The following is a 23,258-nucleotide window of genomic DNA, read 5'->3' on the forward strand; positions in this document are numbered from 1 at the left end:
ATTTTAAAATTAGTTTCTTGTAAACAAGGGAAGAAAACATAATTTGCCATCCCATAGGGTACCTTACACCCTCGGGGTTCTGAAAAATGCACAGCTGAGCTGAGAACTGCATTTTTGTTTTACAAATAGTTGATATCCATTCTTGGATTTCATTCCAACCTTTGTTCACTTTCATACAATGCCAAAAGGCGTGTATGAGGGAGTCTTGAGAGCCACACTTCACACACTGGTCAGAGGAGTCAGCATAAAACTTATGTAATTTATCTCTAGTATAATATATTCTTGTCATCAGTTTATATTGTATTAACCTGAGATTTTCATTTGTGGTAATTTTATTTGTAAGATACAAGCATTTCTTCCATTTTATATTGGCTTCTTTGAATTGGAGATCTTTATTCCATTTTTCATAGAGCTTATGCATTGAGTAGTGTTTAGATTCTTCCTTCAAAAGAATATTATATATGCTACCAATTAACTGTTTCTTCTTTCCTTTTTTAAACATAACCTCCTCAAATGGTCCTTGAACCAAATCATATTGTAAATTAAAGTTTTCCATTATCCAGTTTTTTAACTGTAAATATCTAAACGATTCTTGGTTTGACAGTTTGAATTTATTCTGAAGCTCTGTGAATGGTTGAACCCTATTGTGCGAAATTAGATCTGACAATTGATTAATTCCCCTTGTACTCCAAGTACTCCAATTGAGCTCTTCATTCTGGATTTTAATTGATGGATTATTCCAAAGTTCTGTGTTCCTAGGGATACTAATCTGCGCTCCAAGTATTTTTCCAATTTTGTTCCATGATTTTAAAGTGCTATTTGTAACAAAGTTTGATACTTTTATATTGTGTTTTGTAAACAAAGCTGTGAACAGGTTTTGGGGTTTTAAATGGTTACTTTCTATATCAATCCAGGGTTCTTCAGCTGTATTATTGATTATCCGATCTATGTAAAACATCTGTGATGCATAGAAGTACAGTTCTAAATTTGGAAGTTTAAGACCACCTTCTGTTCTTACATTTTGAAGAAGAGTTCTACTCAGTCGATGTGCTTTATTGGACCAGACAAACGAGGTGAGTAAAGAGATTAGTTGTGTGAAGAATTTTTTTGGAAGATAAAGAGAAATTTTGGTAACCACATCATTTTAAAAAGATTTATCCTTCCAATTATATTTATGGGCAGGTCTGACCATTTCTTAATACTGATTTTTAATTCATTTATTAGAGAGATAAAGTTATCTTTGTATAATTGTGTTTTTTCAGGGCTTATGATGCAACCTAAGTACTTTAACTTTTTTTTCCACTGAAGGTTCTTTAAATCTTCTGGGATGCAAATTCCTTTATTAATTTGCATCAGTTCAGTTTTTTCAATATTCATTTTATAACCAGATATATTTTAGAAAATTCGTCTATGATCTTCATTACCTTTGGAAGAGATGTTTTAATATTAGTTAAATATAACAATAAATCATCAGCAAATAGACTCAGTTTATATTTTTGTTTATCTACCCTAATACCACTCACTTCTTCTGTTTGTCTAATTTTCTGAGCCAAGGGTTCAATGGCCAACGCAAATAAGGAGGGGGATAACGGGCATCCTTGTCTAGTGCCTCTTTCTAACCTAAATATTGTGGAAAACAACATTGAAAGAGGATATTTTTGAAACTCCATCACTACATTTCTTCATTAGGAAAGAGTGACCTCCAAAACGACAAATTAACTAGATCCAAACCCACAGAGGAGCAAACACTTGGTACAGTCCTGCTAAGCCTCTGAGCTTCATTGTCTAGAAGTCCTCTGCATGGAGAATACACTTGAATGACAAAAATGAGCTGGTGACCTCTGCTCTGTTCAGCTGTAGGGCTCGCATCTCTTTGTGCCAGCCTTCATTCTTATCAGCACTCTGTACGACTGCCTCAGAAGAGGTCTATAAAGCGATGCTCAGCCCATCATAGCAATGCCACAGATGTTGCCCAGTGTTGCCCATTTCCAGCTAAGGGTACAGACATGAAATGTTGTACACATGAATGTTTCATCAGATTAGGAGCTGAGGTTTGATGGCATACCTGAGGCAAGTCAACTGAAATATATAGAAGCAAATATACTAGAATATTAAATAGAACTATGGAATCAGTAGGCAACATGCACTATGCTACCATGACTTGGAATACAAACATACTAAAGTTGGTAAGCAAACAACGTGGTAATTAAAATGTAAGGACTGGAAGTGCCTATCAGGAATATCAACCACAGCCTAATAATATTGAGTCTAATGTGGTCAAATTGACTCTTCATAGCACACGATTGTTTGTAGGCAGAGGACGACAGCAGATCAATGAAAACACAGTGGGCATGCAAAGCAAGTTCATTTATTTAGTGTCTTTAAATGTAAGGCAAGATATGCACTGCATAAGGTATAACAATCCATCAATGCAACTTAAAAATAAATGACTGAATTAACATAAATATTTAAATGGATTTGATTAATTCATAATAAAAAAATAAGAATTAATTAATTTTAAATAGCCAGAGAAATAATGCAGTGCACGGAGGCATGAAAGGTATTGTGTAGTTACAGTGCAGTGTAGCCCTGAATGTCATAACGGAAAAGAAAGGAAATGAAAGGCACATTCATAGAGAGTGTGACGGAAAGCTGACACACGCAGCTGGACATATCCTAAAATACAGCACACAACAAGGCAGGTTAATATTATGATAGACAGGACAGTGAGATGTGTTAAGACGGTGTTAATAAAAAGCCTTCAGCCTTCATAATGTCCTTAAACAGGAAGTGAAGTGGGGAGACAAGTTGAGTTTAGTTAGTAGACCAGACCACAGTCAACTCTTCGTGGACTTTTCCATGCATCCATACTTGAATCAAATTATAACATTTAAGATGAGTCAAAACTGAGTAAGAACTCTTTTCATCATTTGTGTGAATGTATTTCTGTTTTCAGCTGTATCTGTTTTTTTTAAAGGCATATATTTCAAAAGCCAGAAGCAGAATACTAAAAATCACTGTGTCTTTAATAGTAATTAGCAAATGTATAACAATATCCTTAATCACTGTTGTTCAGATCCAGAAAAGTATGGAGAGTAATGGAACATACATATAATTTTTTCACTTATCCCACACTCACAGACTTTCTAGAAAATTGCAGCTTTTGTACAATAATATTGATGCATAGATGCAAGGCTTTATTCCAGCTGATGCAGAAAGTCCTAATGACTTCTTCCCTGCTATCCTCTCCAATCAAAGTAGCGCTGCATGATTATGGTCAAATTGGTTATCACGATTATTTTCATCAATATTGAGATTACAATTATTTATTGATTTTAGTGACTCATAAATAAATGTATACGATAAACATAACACTGTTTAGACATCTGGGGCCTGTTTCAGGTAGCTGGTTTTACATACTCTGGGTTTAACCCTGCGCTCTGAGTTGGTAAACTCAGAGCGCAGGGTTGATAAGCAACTCTGGGTTTTCGGTTTCAGAACAGTGGATCAGCGTTGGGTTAATCAACTCTGAGCGTGTTCACTCTGGGTGGAGCGTGTGCATAAAAGCCATCGTCAATGGATCGCTGATAACATGATTCACCATGGAAACAGAAGAAACAAATGATTGATCCTCCCACTTCTCCACTTCTCAAAAAAGAAAAAAAGAAATCTCCGCTCCTCCCACTAGAGTTAGAAATATTAACGAATGAGCTTATGGTAGCCTATGGAGAAGAATTAACGGGATATTGTCTCATAACTCTGATCTAATCTCCTCGGCAATTCAGAAAAAAACAGAGCAAACATTTTTTGTCAAGATAATCATTTCGCTTCCGTATGAGAAGCCATAGTCTATCTTAAAAAGTTACGCATATCAGCTGTAAAGTAATAAAGCTGGCGCGGCACAGCATTACTGACAGTGCCTAAAGCCTACTGTGCAGTAAACAGAACAGACTGTCGCTTCTTTTAAATGGGGAGTGAAATACATTAACGTCAAGACACATTAGGTGACAGTTTCCATTGAAGAGCCTGATTGATTTATTACCAGATCCATTTTCCTCAAGTGATCACAGTTTAAATTATTATATAATTTTTATATTCATATTAGGCTATTTAACGAGGCTTGTCTGTGACTTTAGGATCGCACAAGTGAACTACAACGATCGCGTGCAGCCGCAGCGTTACATGAATCCACCTGACATAAATCTGTTCAGTGGCACAGACGTTAAAAAACATACAATAGGCTACAAATAGGTTTATTAATCTGAATGTAGAGCATGTCACGATGTGTAAGGTGGCCGCCTATATGAACGGACCGAGGGCTGAGAACAAGGCTACTGATACGTAACGTAAAATCATCAGGAAATGATAAAAACATCCCGATGGAGATTTCTATAGAGTGATTTTGCTTCAAACTGTACAGGGACGCGTGTGACAGTGACACTCTTTCTTCAGTCGGAGCTGCAGCGTAAAGTGAAAACAAACTCAGGGTAGGTCTAACCACCTATCCAGCAGGTTAGACCCACGGCGTATGTTGCCGCAGTAACTGACTCTCGGTTGCACTGAACCTGCTACCTGAAACGGAAAACCCAGAGTTTCCACCAACTCAGAGCGAACAAACTCTGGGTTGCCTCAAAACCAGCTACCTGAAACAGGCCCCTGTTTGATCCACTTTGCTATATTCCTGTAGCCTGGAAATCCAGACCCATATCTTGAATGATAGAGGGTCTGGCCCATATAGGCCTGGCCACTATCAATAGACCTTCCCAACTCAAGGGGCAACCCGATCTCACGCCGAGGCGTGAGATACACATGCATGGACCGGCGTCTAACTCACACGCCTTGCCTGACCAGGGCGTGTGAGTTACACGCGCACCTCCCGTAGTCAAGATGGCGGCCGCTGTCGCGGCCGCCCGTAGTCAAAATGGCGGCCGCGGTTTTCCGTCAATGTTTTATCTATATTATAACCTCTCCCTGTCCCCTTGCCCTAACCCTAACCACCGAGGGGGCTGCAGCTAGATAGTATTGAAATGCTGGGAGAACATGTCGTGCTATTCCTGGGAGAACATGTCGGCCCCTGTTGGTGCTATTCCTCCGTTCATTTAGACTATTCCTCCATTCATTTAGACGGCGGGAGGTGCGCGTGTAACTCACACGCCCTGGTCAGGCAAGGCGTGTGAGTTAGACGCCGGTCCATGCGTGTCTATTAGACGCCTCGGCGTGATACCAGGTTGCAAGGGGCGGCACCTACGCATGCATTTCAAATACCACTGCAACGCAATTGGATAGCACTACAACCAATCAGAGCAATGAACATCCGGCGGTTACGTCCGCCCTACCCTGCGTTCCAATACCCGTTCAACATGCCCTCGTTCACTTTCCCTAGGCACTTGCCCTCGGGGGAATCCCCACCGCTATCTTAAGTGTCGTTCCAATTGTCTGGAAACTGAAGTGAACTTCGTGATATAGACCCTCGGAGGGCTGAGTGATCGAGTGAACATCCATGGTCACTCCGAGGTGGATATCACCCACAGTGCATTGCTGTTCGTCTTCTTTTTCTTCTCCTTTTATTTTCCGGTAGACTGTATGCTTTTAGGGACATCGCGGCCACCTGCAGGACAAATATATATATATACATATATTCCAAAACGCCTCAATTAGCCTATCCTATTTCCATAGGAACAATCTAGTGAATGTATTGCAGTTTACACATTGCTGCTATAACACCGATGGCTGCCAATTAGAGGACTATTTAAAACAAATGTTGTTGGTTGAAACTAACATAAATAAGAAAATACGTCGGAGCAAACAATTTACATGTGTAAGTAACAATATCTTGATAATCTGAGTTACCGTGTCGAAATTCAATGTTTGTTATGCTATGGAAATGGCTTTCTGCAATATAGGCTACCTTAGCAGAACGTTATAATTCTGTATTATTTGCATTCAGAACTACCTATGTAACTGACGGTCCATTGCGAGTACAAGGGCAAGTGGGTTCTATTTAAATCCTCTGCTCCTCCCCCGCCCAGTCTTCCTCCGCACTCCAAGTTCCCACCGTGCAACGTATGCTGTTACGTCATACCAAGGGCTGAGGGCTGAGGGTAAATGAACGAGGGGAAGTGCAACTATTGGAATGCAGCTCTAGAGTCCCATACATAGGGCTATGGCCCGCCCATATCAGAAAGAACGATTTGATTGGTTGCTACCTGCTTCGGATTTTTGGACATATTTAATGAGCTTCAATGGATTTCTTTCTAGGTCCATGGTCCACCAACATGTGTAGCAAATTTAATTTTCCAGCAGCAGGCCTGGATTTCCTGGCTAATATTTCTGTACATTGCATCAAAATAATATTGGTCCTCCTTATTCACTTAAATTCAGTGCATTTCCTGAAAGAAAAATATCAATAAAACAATTCAATCGATCGATCATGTTAATTTCTATTGTGTAAAGCCATCATCGTGATAGTGATTACATTTATTAATTGTGCAGCCCTACCTCAAAGGATGCCCTCTCTTATCATCCACAGGTGGTAGTTTGATTAGCACTTCTGTATATGTATTTTATATTTAAATCTAATGCTTTGCTGTTAGTGAGGCGGAGATCAAATTTAAGCAATTAAAAGTCAAGCACTGCTGACAAGAAAAATTCCTTTCCAGTGACACTTGAGGAAAATCTGGATCTTTTCACTGGACGAAATGAATCATCCAACAGTCAATTTACCTGTCACTCTCCGCCAGATTTCCTATACTGCGGGCTATATTCCACCCACTTCTCAAACTGAAATATGGTCTCAGAACTGCTTCCATTACTTACAGCAACAAATTAAACTAAATACCTTCATATCTTTTAACCAATTTAAACAAACTATCTTAAATCTGCCAAACTCTACCTGTAACTGTTTTAATTAGACTATATTGTACTTTCACCCATTTAATTTTAATTGCTGCCACTCTTCACCACTATGTAAATGTTTCAATTGTTTTTTTTCTCTTCATCTGTTGTTGTGTATTTGATGTTTTTGCATTGAATATTGTTTATGTATTGTTGTTTTTCCTTTGAATTTGCTTTGAACTCGACATCATTGTAAATGAGGGTCACCCCTCAATTGGTCTCTCGAGGATAAATAAAAGTTAAATGAAATGAAAATTTCAGGACGTCTTTAATGTCATCCAAGCATCAACTTTGCATTTAGATGAGCAAGGGCTGTACAAAGCAACCTCTCGTCTCAATTGACACGACTGCAAGTGGACAAGTAAGATAAGATAAGATAAGATAAGATAATATAAGATAAGATAGTCTTTATTGTCATTGTACAGTCATCCATACAACGAAATTGGGATTGCCAACTGAAAGTGCATTACACACAGAAAAAACAGACAAGCAATTTAAGTTAAAAACAGTATAAAAACAAGACACAGAAACAACAAAAGAAACAAGACAAGGACAGGCAATGTCATAATAAATAAATCTAAAAGGCAGAAAGCATATTGCACTTGTGGAAAGTGAGGTAGCCTATGTGTATGTCTGTTTAATGTTTTATGTTTTATGAGAGTTAAGGGTCCTGATTGCCTAAGGAAAGAAGCTGTTAGCCAGTCTGTTGGTTCTGCTCTTCAGGCTCCTGTACCTCCTACCAGAGGGCAGTAGGCTGAGCAGGTGGTGGCTGGGATGGAGGTGGTCACGGATGATCTTCTTTGCTCTTGAGAGGCATCGAGAGCTGGCGATGTTATCTAAGGAGGGCAAAGGAGAGCCAATAGTCTTTTCAGCTGACCTTATCACCCTCTGCAGCCTTTTTCTGTCAGCCACTGTGCAGCCAGCATACCACACAGTGATGGAGAAGGCCAGCACACTCTCAATGGTTGAGCGGTAGAAAGTCACCAGCAGCTTCTCCTCCAGTCTGTTCCTCTTGAGTACCCTCAGAAAGTGGAGTCGTTGTTGGGCCTTCTTCACCACCGCTTTCGTGTTGGCTGACCAGGATATGTCCTCAGAGATGTGAGTTCCCAGGAACTTAAAGGTGGAGACTCTCTCCACACAGTCACCATTTATGTGGAGAGGAGTGGGGTCAGCTCTGTGTCTCCTGAAATCCATTATGATCTCCTTTGTTTTTGTGGTGTTAAGGGTAGGGGGCCTCACTTACAGCTTGTTACTGCATACATTTTGATGTCACCCCATGACTTGTTTGATGCCAAATGTCTATATCAAGCTGATCTGTTGGCTTAATTGATCTAATCATTGATGCTGAGCAGCAATTTAATTCACATTTAATTTGTTATCACTTGACAGATGCCAGGCGATGTTTGCATGTCTGCCAATTCAAAGATATGTGCACTGTGTCTTGGCACTTGCTAGGCTGCCAATAACTAGAATGTGTTTTTTTCTCACTCCTGGGTTGTGAAAGATTTATTTACGTGACACATTTCCTTTCCAACAATAATACAATGTGTTTCAAAGAACAGCATACTTAAGTCGAAGCAAATACAAATACACACATGAGTGATACATGCAAGGGATGCGACAAGATAAAGGATCAAGGCCAGTACGCTGCTAACTTGATCACGTAACACTTGGAACAGCCAAAGTTGAGAGCAGTGTACTAAGATTTGACCAACACAGACAGCAGGAATGTAGCATCGGGAAATTGTGGCCTTAATACATGTCAAATATGTTTCATCTTTAGAGCAGCTGAATTCAACCCCCCTGATACCAAAGGGTCATGGGAAAGGTGAAGCATTGTTTATGGAGGTCTACCTATAAGGGCACTGTTAAGATTATGCAATATTAAAAGAACATACTACAAATCTACAGGGCACAGAACAGGCTGAGTTATAAACGTCATAATAATAGTGTAAGATGCAATAAAAGGAAGTTTAGGCAGAAATTGGGTTTGTAAAGCTTTACTGCTTTTGAAGTATATGGCTTTCAAAGAACCCCACCCTGGGGGAAAGAATTATTCCGTGTGAATAAAAAAATCTATATTTCAAAGTTTATTCACACGACTGAACCTGGTGCTATTTATTTGTTTATGCAGGCTCGATGGACTGTTCTGGCTTGCAGGAAAGATGTGAAATGTGTGTGCACAAAGACTCTTTGAAATGAATGGCCCACACCCAAGATAACAAATGCATACCTGCATGTTATATCTTGGCCTTATCAGTAGCTCAACATATGCATATTAATGGTGGAAACATCAAATGCATTGAAAAGAGAAACGTCTTCTGGAGAGGAATGAAGAAATACATTTTTATTATTGTTAATTATCCAATCCAAAAGCACACAAAGTAGCCTATTGTCTGTAAAGAAACACATCAAAAGCTTCACTAAATATTTTTTTCACAAGAGTCTTCCCGCTGTCTTCATGATATCAGTTAATGAGATTCATAAACTTCAAGAATGAACTGTTTAAATATTTCTAAATTGATATTAAATCAAATGTGAAAGGGGTCGCTCGTAACAATACACATAAAGAGCAGAGAATGTTGTGTCTCAGTGTAATACACTTTATATTTTATTTACAGTTCAGCCAAGCAATTAAACATATGTATCTAAAAATCCTGTGAATTAAATGAATGCACCCCTTGGAAATTGCTGACCAACATTCAACAATTAGCAGGCTTAGGTTGTTGTTCAAGCAATGTTTGTTGACATTCTCATTTTCCAAGACCAAGCCATTGGTAGAAATATTAAAAAATTCCAAATAATAACCTGCAAATACAGATGTAGTTAAAGACTGCGCCTACACTGCTGAATGGGTCTTTAGAGGCAAAGTATGTTTCTTCACGCTGCTCAAAAAAGATGGTCCATCAATCACAGAATTCTCTTTTTTATGTGAAGCACCTGAATACTGTCGTCTATGGGTCATTAGTGATCTTTATACCAGAGGCTGAATGGAAGTCTTTTATCAGGCAGAATACAGAAGAGGCCTATTTGAGCCAGTCCACAAAGGATATCTCATTCTCAAGTGAACACACTGGGGAATGAGCTGTGAATGGGGACGGAATCAAGGTGAGAGAAGTTTTTTTTTATAAATGCCATGTGAAAGAAATAGGGATGCACATATAGGGCGCTGATTTTAGACACAGTTTTGATAGCCATCTCTTGTTAGCTCGACCTATATGTTTGATATGCACTACACTTTACCTATTAAAATGCAGTGTTGCACTGATAATTCACTGGCATTGTGTGAATGACATCATTATGGCAGGTAGGATGTAAACGTCTATTAAAGTGTAAGGGGAATTAACCTAACCTACAAGTAATGCCATTCACACACCACACATTAGACCAAATTCAAAACACCAATTAAATTATCTCTATTATAAGTGACGTTTCCCATTAATGTGTCAAAATGCAGCATGATGTTTCAACATGCCCTCTGAAGAGAAGACCCTTGTAGGCGTTATCCATTGATGGATGGACACGATATGTGACATGTACATAGCGTGAGATACATATTCGTATGAGGCGGCATACGGCCTAGAATTATTATCTAAGTATAGGTGAGTCATGAATGTGCTTCTCTAAATATAAGATGGATTGGGAAAAACATGATTGTGTGGAAATATAAGCACACGGTGTGGGGAAAGGACTTTTTCATCCAATTCATCGCTTCCCTTTGATTTATTTCATATCATGAATTATTTTCTTTTCATTCTGCTGATGCAAAAGCACGTCTGTCATCATCACCTCCATTTTGTACACACAGCACTGTGATCTAATCATATGTCTCTAGGTGGCCCTGTGCTGTAAATAGCATAATAGCAGAAGTGTGCCTTTCATACTGCCTGAGAGCAGCACAAACGGAACCTGTGAGTAGTTAATGCAGAGCCCTTGATCACATTTCTCTCTGTGTATGACAAAGATTTAAAGGGAGCAGGCGGAACTGTTGGGTAATTGGCAGACATACAAAGGAAATGTTCTGTCAATATTGAAACCCAAACCATAACCCAAAATGAACCTTCCAGCAGTGTTCAGATGGTTATTTGCATAATATTAGTTATTATATCCTCAGCACAGAGTTCTTCCTGTGATAGAGACAGGTCAACTTGGGTATTACGTGAGAAGATAGAATGCTGCTATTGGTCATTGGAATACTCATCTGATGATACTTCTGGGATGTGAGAGACTCAGCAATCCTTTTTAACAATATGCAGCCCTCAAGTCGCAGAAGAAATTCAATTATTTCATGTTTATTCTTGATTGTATCTTAATTGTATGTTTTAATTAAATGTAATTTAGCACAGGGAAAGTATGCTTATCTATTTCTATCAGTCCGATGACATGTACTGAGTCTCCTGACAACAATTCCGACTTAGCCATTATCTCCTATCATTTAAATAATGTTGTTTGCAAACACTATCATTTCATCAACACACTGATCCACATCGCCCTGTGGAGGGCCTGTGCGTGGGACTTGAAATGTGCAGCGATGCAAATGTTCTACTGGCAAGACACTGACAGCCACAGCTAGCCTGGAGGTATATCTACTGATCTTTCCTTTGGAGAGCTTTAGTTTTTCCTTGCCAGTGGGATTGGAGAGGATTGAAAGGTCTTAGAAAGATATTTCTCTGTTTATTTTAGTATGCCTGGTTTACTCGCATGGGGTCAAGTTCTGAAAAATGTGTTCCCTCAACTAGGTTGAAAAGATCAAGAGGGGATACTTCACAACACAATAAAGTAGATGATTTTTTTGAACACTAGTATTTGCCTGCTTAAACAGAAGTTCTTTGATGGTGTGTAGTGCACTAAGCACTGGTGTAAGCTTTTAGTATTAAAGAGGTGTCCTCTTTATAAGCTGCAGAGTTCAGAAAGAAGCTGCTGCTCTTCCCTCCTCAAGAATCATTGGAGTCATTCATGCAGATGGACATGAATTTTCACACACAAACACTAAAATACAAAATATTGTATAGATCAGTGGTTCCCAACCTTTTTGTTCTTGTGTACCCCTTAAGCCGGTGGCCTTGCCAAACGTACTAGAGTGTTACAGGATTCCACACCTGAAACCTGTTGGCAGCAGTAACAGCGGTTGTCTGGACCTGGTCCCCCAGGGCGAGGAATGTGCGTCATGTGCATTTGGCTGTGCAGGTTTTGTGTGCAGGATCAATGCAGCCTTTCCTAATCTTATTAATACATCGCTGAGAAACAAAGAGCCATCTTTTAACAACATTATAAAGCATAGCCTGTGCCAAAGTATCACTACTATTTAATCATCAATGAAGACGGATCCAAGAAAGTGGATGACGACAAGGAAGCAGGACCTAATTTCAAAGTGCCTTAGTCAGCTAGTTTGAGTCAAGAAAGAGTAAAAGGCATCTAGGAGAGAACATTTCTCCCGTTGGTTTTTAATTGGAATGAAATGACAATGGTTTCAGCCTCTACACTCCGATGGCTGAACCTTCAGGGGAATTATTTTGTTGAAGCCTTCCCCTCCTCCGTCACGTTCTACCTCCCTGTTCCCTGCTGACTACATGAGAGGTAATGGATTAGATACAGCCAAGACAAGCAATGGTCCACCAGTGCCACCATCAGAGACCATGTAGAATTACACCAGATGAGGGCTGGCGCTCCTCAAGTGTCTTGAACTGGGTTGAACCCATAGACTGTATATAAAAAGGTTGTACCAAGTACAGCACAATTCATTTAATTTAGAGTAAGGTGCTTCGGAAATGTCAATAGCTGTTGTACTACTTGAGGTCTCTTATCTTAGGATAAAAAGTTAAATTAAACTATTGACGTGGTTTAAATGACATAATAGGAGACCATCAACTGGAAATCACATTATCAAAACCCAAATGGTCCCCTCTAAACAAACCCTGGTAATGCATTTAAACGATGGCATATTTCATGCTAAGCATTGGCATTCCTCTTTAACCATGGTAAAACGCCCCATCACCATTCTGCTAAAATGCACAGATCAGCAAAACAGTAAACATAACACAAAAATAATTTACACACCAAACTGGAAATGGAGTTTTAAAATGTTTATTAAAAAAATAGAAAAAACGTACTTAAAAAAAAAAGTCATTATACATCTATATGTCCACCATTTACACATTACAACCCATCTTAAATGAAACGTGGCGATATGATGCAACAACCCATCGATGTGTTGAGCCCACTAGTTTGGTATGCAGGGTGGTCCAATGAAAGGCTCTTGAAACATTATGACATCACCAAATTTTGGTTGTGTTAATGGCTCCAACCAAATCTCCTAGCTCATGTCATCTCATGGATTGCTTCGTAAATGATATAGCTTTGAAACCTTGTCTTAGAATGACTGATTTTAAATATGGAAGTGGAAAATCTCTTGTACAACCAGTTTGTATTTGTCACATTTGAGTAAAACAACAAACAAACAAAAGTGACAATGTTAATGCTAACATTCATCAAGTGCAGTAGGGCACCAGAGTATACACCTACAAGCTGCATGTGAAAATAAAAGCCAAGTAAACCTGGCAGTGCGTAGAGAAACAAATAGGCAAAAAGCTGGCTACGTACAGGAAAAGGGGCAAATTTGGTCATTTAAGAAAGGCAGTCAACCTGTTGCTTTAACAGAATCAAGGAAGATATAAGGCAAAACACAAGCACTTTGCTGGTAATAAGTAGCACCAACTCGTTTTGAAATGACATGAGTAAACACTGCTGAAAGATGCATTTCCCCAGCATAGCTTGCAGCCTACCACGAGGAAGTGGATCCGATCAAAAGTCAAACTATTGAATAGAGCTTTATGTTTCAAATGAGAACTATGTGAAAGACATTTGGACAGACAGCTGGCCAAACTTCAAGTGATCATAATGTAAGTGGTAAACAAAACATGAGTAAAATGTTCGGGTCATGGCATTTTTGGCACATTTCTCATGTTGCAATATCATAGCTCCCCCTTCCACTGGAAAGCCCCTCACAGACACGCCCACACACACACACGCCCACACACACACACACACACACACACACAACTTACATACACACATTCCTTCAAGGCCCTTAAATCCATCTATTGCACAGATCCATGTAGTCTAGAAATTAAAATAAAAAAAGCTTACAGTAGGGTAACCCCCTAAAATAAAAATAAAATGTGAAATAAATTAAATAAAAGCAAGTCAATATTGCACATAAACGCAACAAAGATAAAATAAGGTGGTACTGTTTACGATACAAAGACAAAACATAATAGTGCCAATGTGAACAAAAAAAAAAGTCCATTTGTGACGAAAACAAAAGAACCAAAGATAATGACCAACACAGAAAAAGGAAACACTTGGTACATTCAAACAAGTCATCACAGTTTAAGCACTTGAGAAAAGGTCCGTTTTGTGCCATCACACCAAAAACATTAAGTCAGCGTTGCGCTGCATAGGTAGAAAGGTAGTGCTTCGCTTCAGTCCAGAGTACAATTGGTAGGTGATAGTCCAAGCTGTCAGAGCTCTGAGTTAAGAGCGTAGCCACTGGGGAGTTGCATTCAGAATGAGCCCGAAACCTGATCAGAACGGCCCAATAAGAGTCAAAACATCAAGACGGACCAGGTTTGATAAACCAGTTCAGTGTTATGGCACATGATGTTGTGTTGGAAGATGTGAAAGTGGCATGGAAACTAAACACTTGCTTGCAAACTCTTCAACTTTCCAGCCAGGGGGGGTGGTTTACAGTAATTCCTCATCCATACATCTGTGCTGGTGTGCATCACATTTAGAGAAAGGGCTTCTGACTATCAGACTGATACAGGCTACAGGCTTTGTGGCATCAATTAAGAGTTTGAAGACATCGACCATTCAACACCTTTGGAGATGACTTCCAATTGACTGGTGTCGGTGTGTAAAAAAACAAAAAAAAACAGGGGTGTCACGGCTCCATCACTGCTTCTCAACATCAAGAATCATGACGGGGCTAAGTGAGGCCAAAAAGCAGTGCCAGTCCGGTCTCTGACAGAGCTTCAGTCTCATCAGCTTTGGTTAGGAGCAGGAAGATTGTCCCTCTTCCTGCGCCGCCAGGTGTTCCGGTTGTACTGCTGCTGCTGGTTCCTGAACCCTGGTGCCGTGCTTTGAGCCTGGGCAACAAAGCACCGCTGGGGACTAAAGTCATCTTGTGAGGGACTTTGACCTTGGAGGCCACCTTGGTTGTGCTTAAAGACAACTTTGTGCAGCTCCAGTGAGCCGTGGGAATTGGATCTGACGGGGTAGGCGTGGCTCTGCTGCCCTCCTGCCTGAGGATGGTGGTGGAGCTGGTGGAGGGGGCTGGGGAGAGGGCTCATGGAGTTGGTGTGCTGGGAGACTTGTGCAACTTGTGCCATGTGGCGGTGCACAACGCTGATTGAAGGTGGGTTGTCGTGGTAGAAATGGCATTCGGAGAGCGGGGGGATGGTTAGGTTTTCTGGAAGGGACATCTGGACCTAAATGACGAACAAAAAGAGAAGCAGCAAATGCATTTGAGAAGTGTGCCACGGTCAACCCTTTTTGCATTGGTGGCACAGAATGTTTAACTCGGAGCTCGAACTCACAGTCACATCTATTGTAGTGCTCATTTTCAGGTTCAAAATTGTAATTTGGGTTTCTAATAGAAACAGTTGGTGGTCTAGTGTCCAAAAAAAACTTTTATAATTTCTCACAGTGCCACTGTAGAATCTCCTCTTTTTAGCCCTTCCTCTGAAAAGGTCTGTTTTAGAGACCACCAATTAGCTTCAGGGGTATCAGGGGGTGTTCTAATCACAGGTGAAGGTACTACAAAGTTAGGTTGGCAAAGGGCTCGGGCGGATGGGACAATAGAAATTTTAAATGTATTTATTTATTTAATATACTGTTTGGGGGGGGGGGGGTGCACTGCCTGAATTGAGAAATTGTTAATACATGTGTACGTTTTCTGACAACCAGTAAAAAAGGGAATTAATTCAATAAACAGACCTGAGGCGTGCTGTGGATAAAGCCTGCTGGATGGGCCATTAATGAATGGACCGAAGCCAGAGTAAGAGGGTGAAGTTGGATCGCAGCATTACTGCTCGGAGGAGAATCAGACTCCTGGAAAAAGCCAAGGACATCAAGTTTAACTCGGTTGCACGGACAGGAGGAAAAAGACAATAATCCACAGATATAGTGAATTGTTGAATAGATGAATGTGCTTTGGCCTTACTATGTCACTTCCCGAGGAGGAGGAAGAGATGGAGCATGCAGAGGAGGACGATGAATGGTGCTGTGGGCTGGGGAGGAAGACTGGAGAAGGTGAGGGGGAGTCGGCACTGAGGGGGGAGGAAGAGTCTCTCTGCTCGTCCATGGTACCCAGCATCAGCCTGGCAAGATCCTGCTCACAGCTCTCCACATCTAGGACCAAACAGAACCATACCGTTAAAAAAAGAAGAAGAAAATAGGGTTTGAACTCATTTGACAATGACATCACATATTGGGACTCTTACAAAAGGGTCAAAATTGTGTCACTTTGACGAGCGATCACAAAATATAACTCCAGTCTAAAATTAGTTTTTTCAGAGTTTGTAACAAAGTTACCTTGGTTCTCCAGCTTGGCATACTGCTTGGCTTTACACTTTTTGATTGTCCAGTCCCTGTAGGCCAACACCTCTGGGCAGACTTTGATGATGCGCCCTAAAGTACTGCAACACAAAGACAGGTATATTCCATAATGCTATCAGGACAAACTCAAAGCCAGTTTGGGTTTTGAATCTTATAAAAACATTGCAAGTTAATGAAGAAGCCAACCTGTCGTACTCCTTGTTGGGGTAAGCGCGCGCTAAAGGAGACACGCCGTGACTTAGCACCATGTAGGCAAAGTCAAACACCTGCTTGACTTGCAGGACTCCGTATGAACTCCTACCCACGTCGTTTCCTGTGAAGATGGCAAACTTGTTAAATGGAATATGGAGAATACAATACGACATGTCTACTTCAACTTGTGTATACAACTCTAGAGGAATGTACCAGTACTAGCCATGTAGACATTAAAAAGATGCACTAGTGCCTTCTTCATCTTTTTTTGATTTACGATAGATTTTTTCAATACTAAAGAACAACATGTGGAGAAAATGTTCGTAAACCAAGTTCAGGCTCTGCAAATGTAAACAAAAGACCCTTCTGTGAGACCTTTGAAAAGAGCCAAGTACATCCATCCACAGCTAAAATCAAAACCACACAGAGAGTCCAATTCAAAATCCCTTGTTCAGAGCCCAGTCTCACCTGGCTGTATTGGGTCTTCTATGCAGAGCATGGACGGCCTGTTTCCATTCCCCATGGCTTTGAGCATCTCTTCCTTGGACAGGTAGGCCCCTCCATTCTTCACCCTGATGCCGGTCTTCATGTAGTTGAAATTGCGGCCGTACAGCTCAAAGAACTCGATCAGCAGGATACCCAGGTTGATGTTGGTACGTCGTGTGTCGATACGAGGGTGTAACTGAAGAGCAAAGAAATGTAATAACTTACAAATTGTGATCAAATCCAACCAGTTTGCATACATCTTTACAAAAAAAAAGACATTAAGACCAGCACAAAAATCACTATACTGTAGAAATAACTTGCGCCTACATAGAAATTTCAAAAAACTTGCATTATAAAACGTATGCACACTGCCTGCTTATCTTGTGCACTGATACACTTGCATCTTTTTTTTAACAGACAAGAATGCATTCATTGTAGACCAAGCATGCAAACATGTGTGTACCTGCAGAAAGCTGATGGCCATTAAGATAAGGCTGTAAGAGCTGATGCCCCCAGTGAAGACTTCATTCAGATCCCTCTGCAGCAGGAACTGCTTCAGGACAAAGATGAGTGGAGGCAGAACGGTGTACTTCTACAAGACACGAGACAGACGGACATGAGAAACTAAGAGCCTAGGAAAGGCCACCACTGGGTTAAAAATGTGACAGACTTGCCTTCAGATAGCTTTTGATGAACTGCGCTGCTTTAACGGCAGTCTCTACATTGAAGCTGATGTCCACCTTCACCTCAGTTTCATGGTCAGTGAGCTTGATGATCGGCACCTGGGGAGAGGTCAAAGAATCAATGTTTCATACCGAGTAAACTGGCCCCTTTTTTGTAATATCATTGGTTAAAAGCTAAAACTAATCGTTAGACACCAGAGCCATGAGACACTCGGATCCTGTCCACTTACTGTAGCTTTGTCGAGAACCTTGATGGGATACGGTCCAGCCACGTTGTGTTTCTTCAGGGCTTGTTCCAGTTCCTGCAGTGGGGGATGGTCCCAATTTCCAAACACCACCAGGTCTATGTCACTAAGAACAATAGCACAAAGTACCACGTACATTATATCGGTTGTGTCCACACAGAGAGCCCAGTGACGTGCATGTCACAACAAAACAATAGTAGGGCCTGGTTTTACTAATTTAGGCTTTTGGAAAAAGTGTGTAATATTGTTTTGTTTTCTTCAGACCCCATGTCACTGGTTCAGAGATGTGGGGGAGAAGGTTATGCAAGCACAATTTGCCAGTTTAAGACTTTTTCTGGAGGAACAACAAGATCCACATTGTAACCAAATGCTCAAAAGTACTTATTGTAAAGTTAAAATAAGAATGCCGTCTATATCCAACTGAACAAAATGTTCTCGAACATTATCTCAATGCACAATCTTTTTAAAAAACTGTACAATTATTTAAAAAAAAAAAAACACATGATGAATTATTATATGAAGAAGTAATTTCAGGAAATGAGTTACCTTTGTGTTCATCTTAAAGACCTTGTTGTAATTCATAATTAACGTTAATTGTGGAGTTCAGGACAAACTAATTAGCCAACATTAGATGAAACGATCTTGGCATTAAACGGCAGTCTTATTTTCCCACTCCACGGTTGTCATTTTGCAACAAATAGGTTCAAATGGCAGTTTTCTCTCAGTATTGCTCAGCTCTAAAACCCAGAGAAACATACTGTATACACAAACCCCATGACAGAAAACAGCTAAACTGCATTGGATCATATGAATGAAACTGACAGACAAAAAGATACCCTAATCAAAACAGTGCTCCCACTTCCTTACTAGCGTGTTAATGACTTTTCAAAGAGAAACTGCACAAGACAGACGCACATATATTACCTTGTTGGAAGATAAAGTCCTGTGCTGAAGCTGCCAAATATCTCCACCTGCGGAGTCAAAAGACAAATTAATACAGGCCTGTTTTCAATCAAAACACATCATCGTAATCTTTATCAAGTCAATAGTTGTGTGTGTCAACTAGCTTGACTTTTGTGTGTTAGAAGTTTGGACACTTGGTTTAGCAGTATTACTGCACTCCTGAATGTCTTTTGGTCATTGTACACATATCAAACAAATGTCAGTGCTAGTTCTGCCTGATTTGTGTATGTGTTTTTTTTAAAGATATTTCTAAAAGAAAAGGCCCTCACTTATGACAACTTGAAAAATAAGTTATTAAAAAGTTTACAAGTACACTATAATTTTTCCAGCAAAGGAAAACGATCCACTAATTACTTGGACGGCAAGTGACATGAATGATGATTCCATCGGGCTGTCAATACTCTGCTCAAACAGGATACGTAAAGTGCAGTAAACTGCCAGTCACAAAATTGTCTCCAGGTCTAGGACAACATTTATTTACACAGCGCCCACTGCAGGCCTGGTGAACAGAAATATATACAAACTTTTTATATGGTGTAAAAATCCAAGGTTACATAAAGACAAACAATGGAGAATATGCGATTGGTAAATATAAACTTGATGAAGACTCCTGATGTAGGAAATGTATTGTATAATTTCACATTTATTTTCATATTGAATATGTGCAGGGCAGTAGAAGGGATTCGCTGGCACAAGACAAACCCAGCTGTGATCAGTAACATGTAACCTTCAATATTTTAAATGTATAGGGATTTGCCACACTCACTGGCTCAATATAGGGCGACAGTCCCTTTAACTGTGTGTGCATTTTTGATGAAGTTAGGGGCATACGTCGGGTTCCCTTAGCTCAAGTACTGGTAGATAATAAAAACATCCCGTGTGCTTGTTGTGACCCGTTTATTTATCACGCTATGTTGTACATGTTATTTTTGGCACGTTGTGTAATTTTAGAACCAAATACATACCGGCATATTTACATGGCTCTGCACACCGGTAGGAAACGGAGCAGCGCGCATGGCAAACTACCGCAGATGGGCTTCTCAGTATGTCAACAAGACGGATAATAAGGAGCAGAAGAGAGATTGCTGCAAAGATCCAGAACCATATCGATTTGAAGCAGAACACTGAGGAGAAACTACATGTTTTGGAAGTTGAGCGGGAGAGGAGAGAGGCTGGTGAGGGGAGAGCCACAACTGACAGTGTCGGTGTGGGGCTTGTCAACCTAGTTGTGGAGAGAAAATGAGAGGGACCTGGTGCTGCTATCGATGGGAAGGCTCGACAGATCAGGTGAAGAGGACAATACAAAAAGAGATCGTGTCATAACATATTCTGGTTCAAATCGATATACAGTTCTGGATCTTCGCAGCAATCTCTTTTCTGCTACGTATAATTACCAACGTATTGTTTGGCCTACATACTGACAACCCATCTGCGGTTTCCTAGAGGCATGTAGGCTGTTCAATTCTAAAATGAAAACGTGCCAAAAATAAGGAGCACAACATAACGTGGTAAATAAACGACAGGCACAACAACAAGCACACAGGAGCGTTAATTAGTTTAGTTTATCTTCTTGCTAGCAGCAGAGGCAGGCTACATGTTCCCGGAATCTACCAGCGCTGGAGCAAAGCTAACCCTAATGAGCAACCAATGCCCTTAACTTCATAAAAAATGCACACAGTTAAAGGGACAGTTCCCGTCTTCTTATATTAAGCCTGTGAGTGAGGCAAATCAGAATGAAATGAAAGAAAATGTAGAACTTTACTTTAAAAACAATTGGTCAATCTGCATGCATTTTGTAAAGCTATTAACATTGATTTATCCACTGTGTTCTTGTCAAAGTAGTGGCTTGCTGTGCTGACAGAATGGAAAACAGAATACTAAAAAGAAATATTAATTAGGTACACCTGTACAGTCTATGCTTGTGACGCATAGTCTGTTCACACTTTGTGGCAGCAGTGGTGATTCAAATTAACACTAATAATATTTCTCCATTTTGCATTTAAATGGGATTTAACACCAAATGGACACGTTATACAGCAGTCCACTCCAACACCACCACTTACTTCCACCACAAAAAAAAGGGATCAGAGCTAAATCACCACCACTGACAAATTACATTTTTAAAATAGTCAACTATTGTACAATAGCTCAGAGAAATGGGAGTTGCTTAAAATGGTCAGCCATAATCTAAAAAGATTCAACTGTTGACCTCAGCCATTGGTAAAACATACTTCATTAGTTGATGCAGCAGGAGGCCACAAATTCCTAATAATGGTTTGGTTTAGAAGGATGATAAGCTTCACACCAGAACAGTGGTATTACAGAGGGCCAAAGACAGGTCAGAGACTTACACATTGTGCAGCCCGGAGTGGAGCACTGCTCCCACTGACCGACAGGAATCGCAGCATGAGTTACCCCCGTCCAAACCTCTGCAAAGGCACATGTATCCTACCGGCACTCACCCGTGCTGTTGGCCACAAGTCCTTGATGACACTTTCTATTCTGTTCACAACGTCTCTCCTCATGGCCTCCTCCTCTGGCCGTGGTGACATGAAGTTGAACAAGTCCACGATTTCTTCGTGAAGGCTGTAAGGAAAACAGGACGAGCTGATCACATAAAGGAGGATAACCAGATAAGCAACTGCACTGGACTGTGGACGGTATAGCGGGATGTATGGTGGGAATTCAGGATGAGACCTGGGCCTACATAAGATAGACAAATAGGAATGTTTGAAGCACTGGGACCCCTAGACATCAGCTTCAATGGCTTGACAAAAAAAACGGGACAACAAAATACATATCTCTATAGGAGACCTATATAGGCTAGCCCATCTCCTTACCCATTAATGCCCGGGCTGTACCGCCTGGTTTTCCATAGGCTACAGGAATTGTCCGCATAGTGTCCGTTGGAGCTAAAGGACAGGAGCGGGTTAATGCCGTGGAAGGTATTGGCCCTGTTCAGATGCCTCCTGCGACCGGCTGAATTGGACTGGTGCTGCTGCTGGTTATGGTGGAGGTGCTTAGTCCCATGCTGATTCTTCATGCCGTTGGGGGTGTGGCCGAAGGATTGTTGCATGCTGCGACAGTGTTGCTGCTGCTGAACGGTGCAAAACAGCGGAGGGGGATGTGTCCGTCTGAGATTGTTCTCGTTCAACTCGTGCACGCCGTATTGAAAAAAGCAGCTGGCCTCCTCTGCGACGTTCAAATTGTCGATTCGCAGAGAGGAGCCCAACGGCGACGACGAGCTCTCGGCCTCCGAGTCCAGCGAGGAGGAGGACGGGGACGGCGAGCCCTTCCTCCGGCCACCGCCGCCGTCTCGCTTCGGTACTTTTCCGAACAACCCCCCCGGCGTCGCAGCTACATTTTTGCAATACTCGCCGTTTGAGTCCGTGGAGTTCGCGTTGTGCGCCGTAAAGTTGCGTTGGTGGTGAAGGTGGTTGTCGATGCCGGAGTTTGCTCCAAATCCCTGAGAGGTCTCCCAAACGTGCATCCACAGGGAATTGGCAGGTCCCTTCTGCTCCGGCTGGATCCAAGCGGTCCTGGGATCCATTGGGGTCGAGTTTAAAGCGACAAGCCTCTTCACGGGAAATGGCGAGCAATTTGGCAAATTAAACACTTTGCACTCACGGAAAAAAAAACCCTACCGCGACGATTTACTTGTTATCCTTGGAAGCACTTCATGTCTGGAAACTGGTTTAATTTTTTCATACAGCTCGCCCAACTCCACTCCCAATGTAAGTCAGCCAATATGGCGCACCCAGCAGCATGGATCAGCGTCTGCGCATGTCAGAGGGATTTAAATCTTTTGAACACACCCCCTCACGAGCGTCAAGTCCGCCGCGCGCAGGCCGGAAAAGCCGAAAACGAAACATTTCTTAATTTTTTTGTCTGAAATATATCGAACACACCAACGTCAAAATAACATATTACAACATATTGACATTATTCACAAAACATTCATATTTTAAATTATTTCCACCCGTTTGGACGATTTTGTCAAGGTGTGTGAATGTAGCCATAAGGCCTATCTCCATTTTTAAATGGTGCCACAAACAGAGATATCACCAGAATACAAACAATCCTTCACGAGCAATCAGATAAGATAATAAAAACGTAATTGTCTCTCACAAGTGACAGAAATTAGTAGGCTATTTAACAGGCAGGCTAAGGACATGAA

General features: G+C 40.9%; 1 protein-coding gene across 1 annotated transcript; it reads right to left on the reverse strand.

Moving 5' to 3' along the window:
• Nucleotides 1–13,043: 13,043 nt before the first annotated feature.
• On the reverse strand, nucleotides 13,044–22,781 carry LOC307259547 (terminal nucleotidyltransferase 4A-like). The gene is made up of 12 exons (XM_080039481.1): nucleotides 21,922–22,781; nucleotides 21,544–21,667; nucleotides 19,043–19,089; nucleotides 18,104–18,224; nucleotides 17,865–17,972; nucleotides 17,654–17,782; nucleotides 17,173–17,386; nucleotides 16,699–16,825; nucleotides 16,489–16,592; nucleotides 16,118–16,305; nucleotides 15,892–16,005; nucleotides 13,044–15,383 (listed from the first exon to the last, which is right to left on the reverse strand). Exons 1-12 carry the CDS (start codon nucleotides 22,629–22,631, stop codon nucleotides 14,937–14,939), a joined length of 2,433 nt encoding a protein of 810 aa, XP_079895607.1. The 5' UTR covers nucleotides 22,632–22,781; the 3' UTR covers nucleotides 13,044–14,936.
• Nucleotides 22,782–23,258: the final 477 nt, after the last annotated feature.

This window comes from Ammodytes marinus (assembly GCF_949987685.1).
Source record: "Ammodytes marinus genome assembly, chromosome: 13".
Classification (NCBI taxonomy): Eukaryota; Metazoa; Chordata; class Actinopteri; order Uranoscopiformes; family Ammodytidae; genus Ammodytes; species Ammodytes marinus.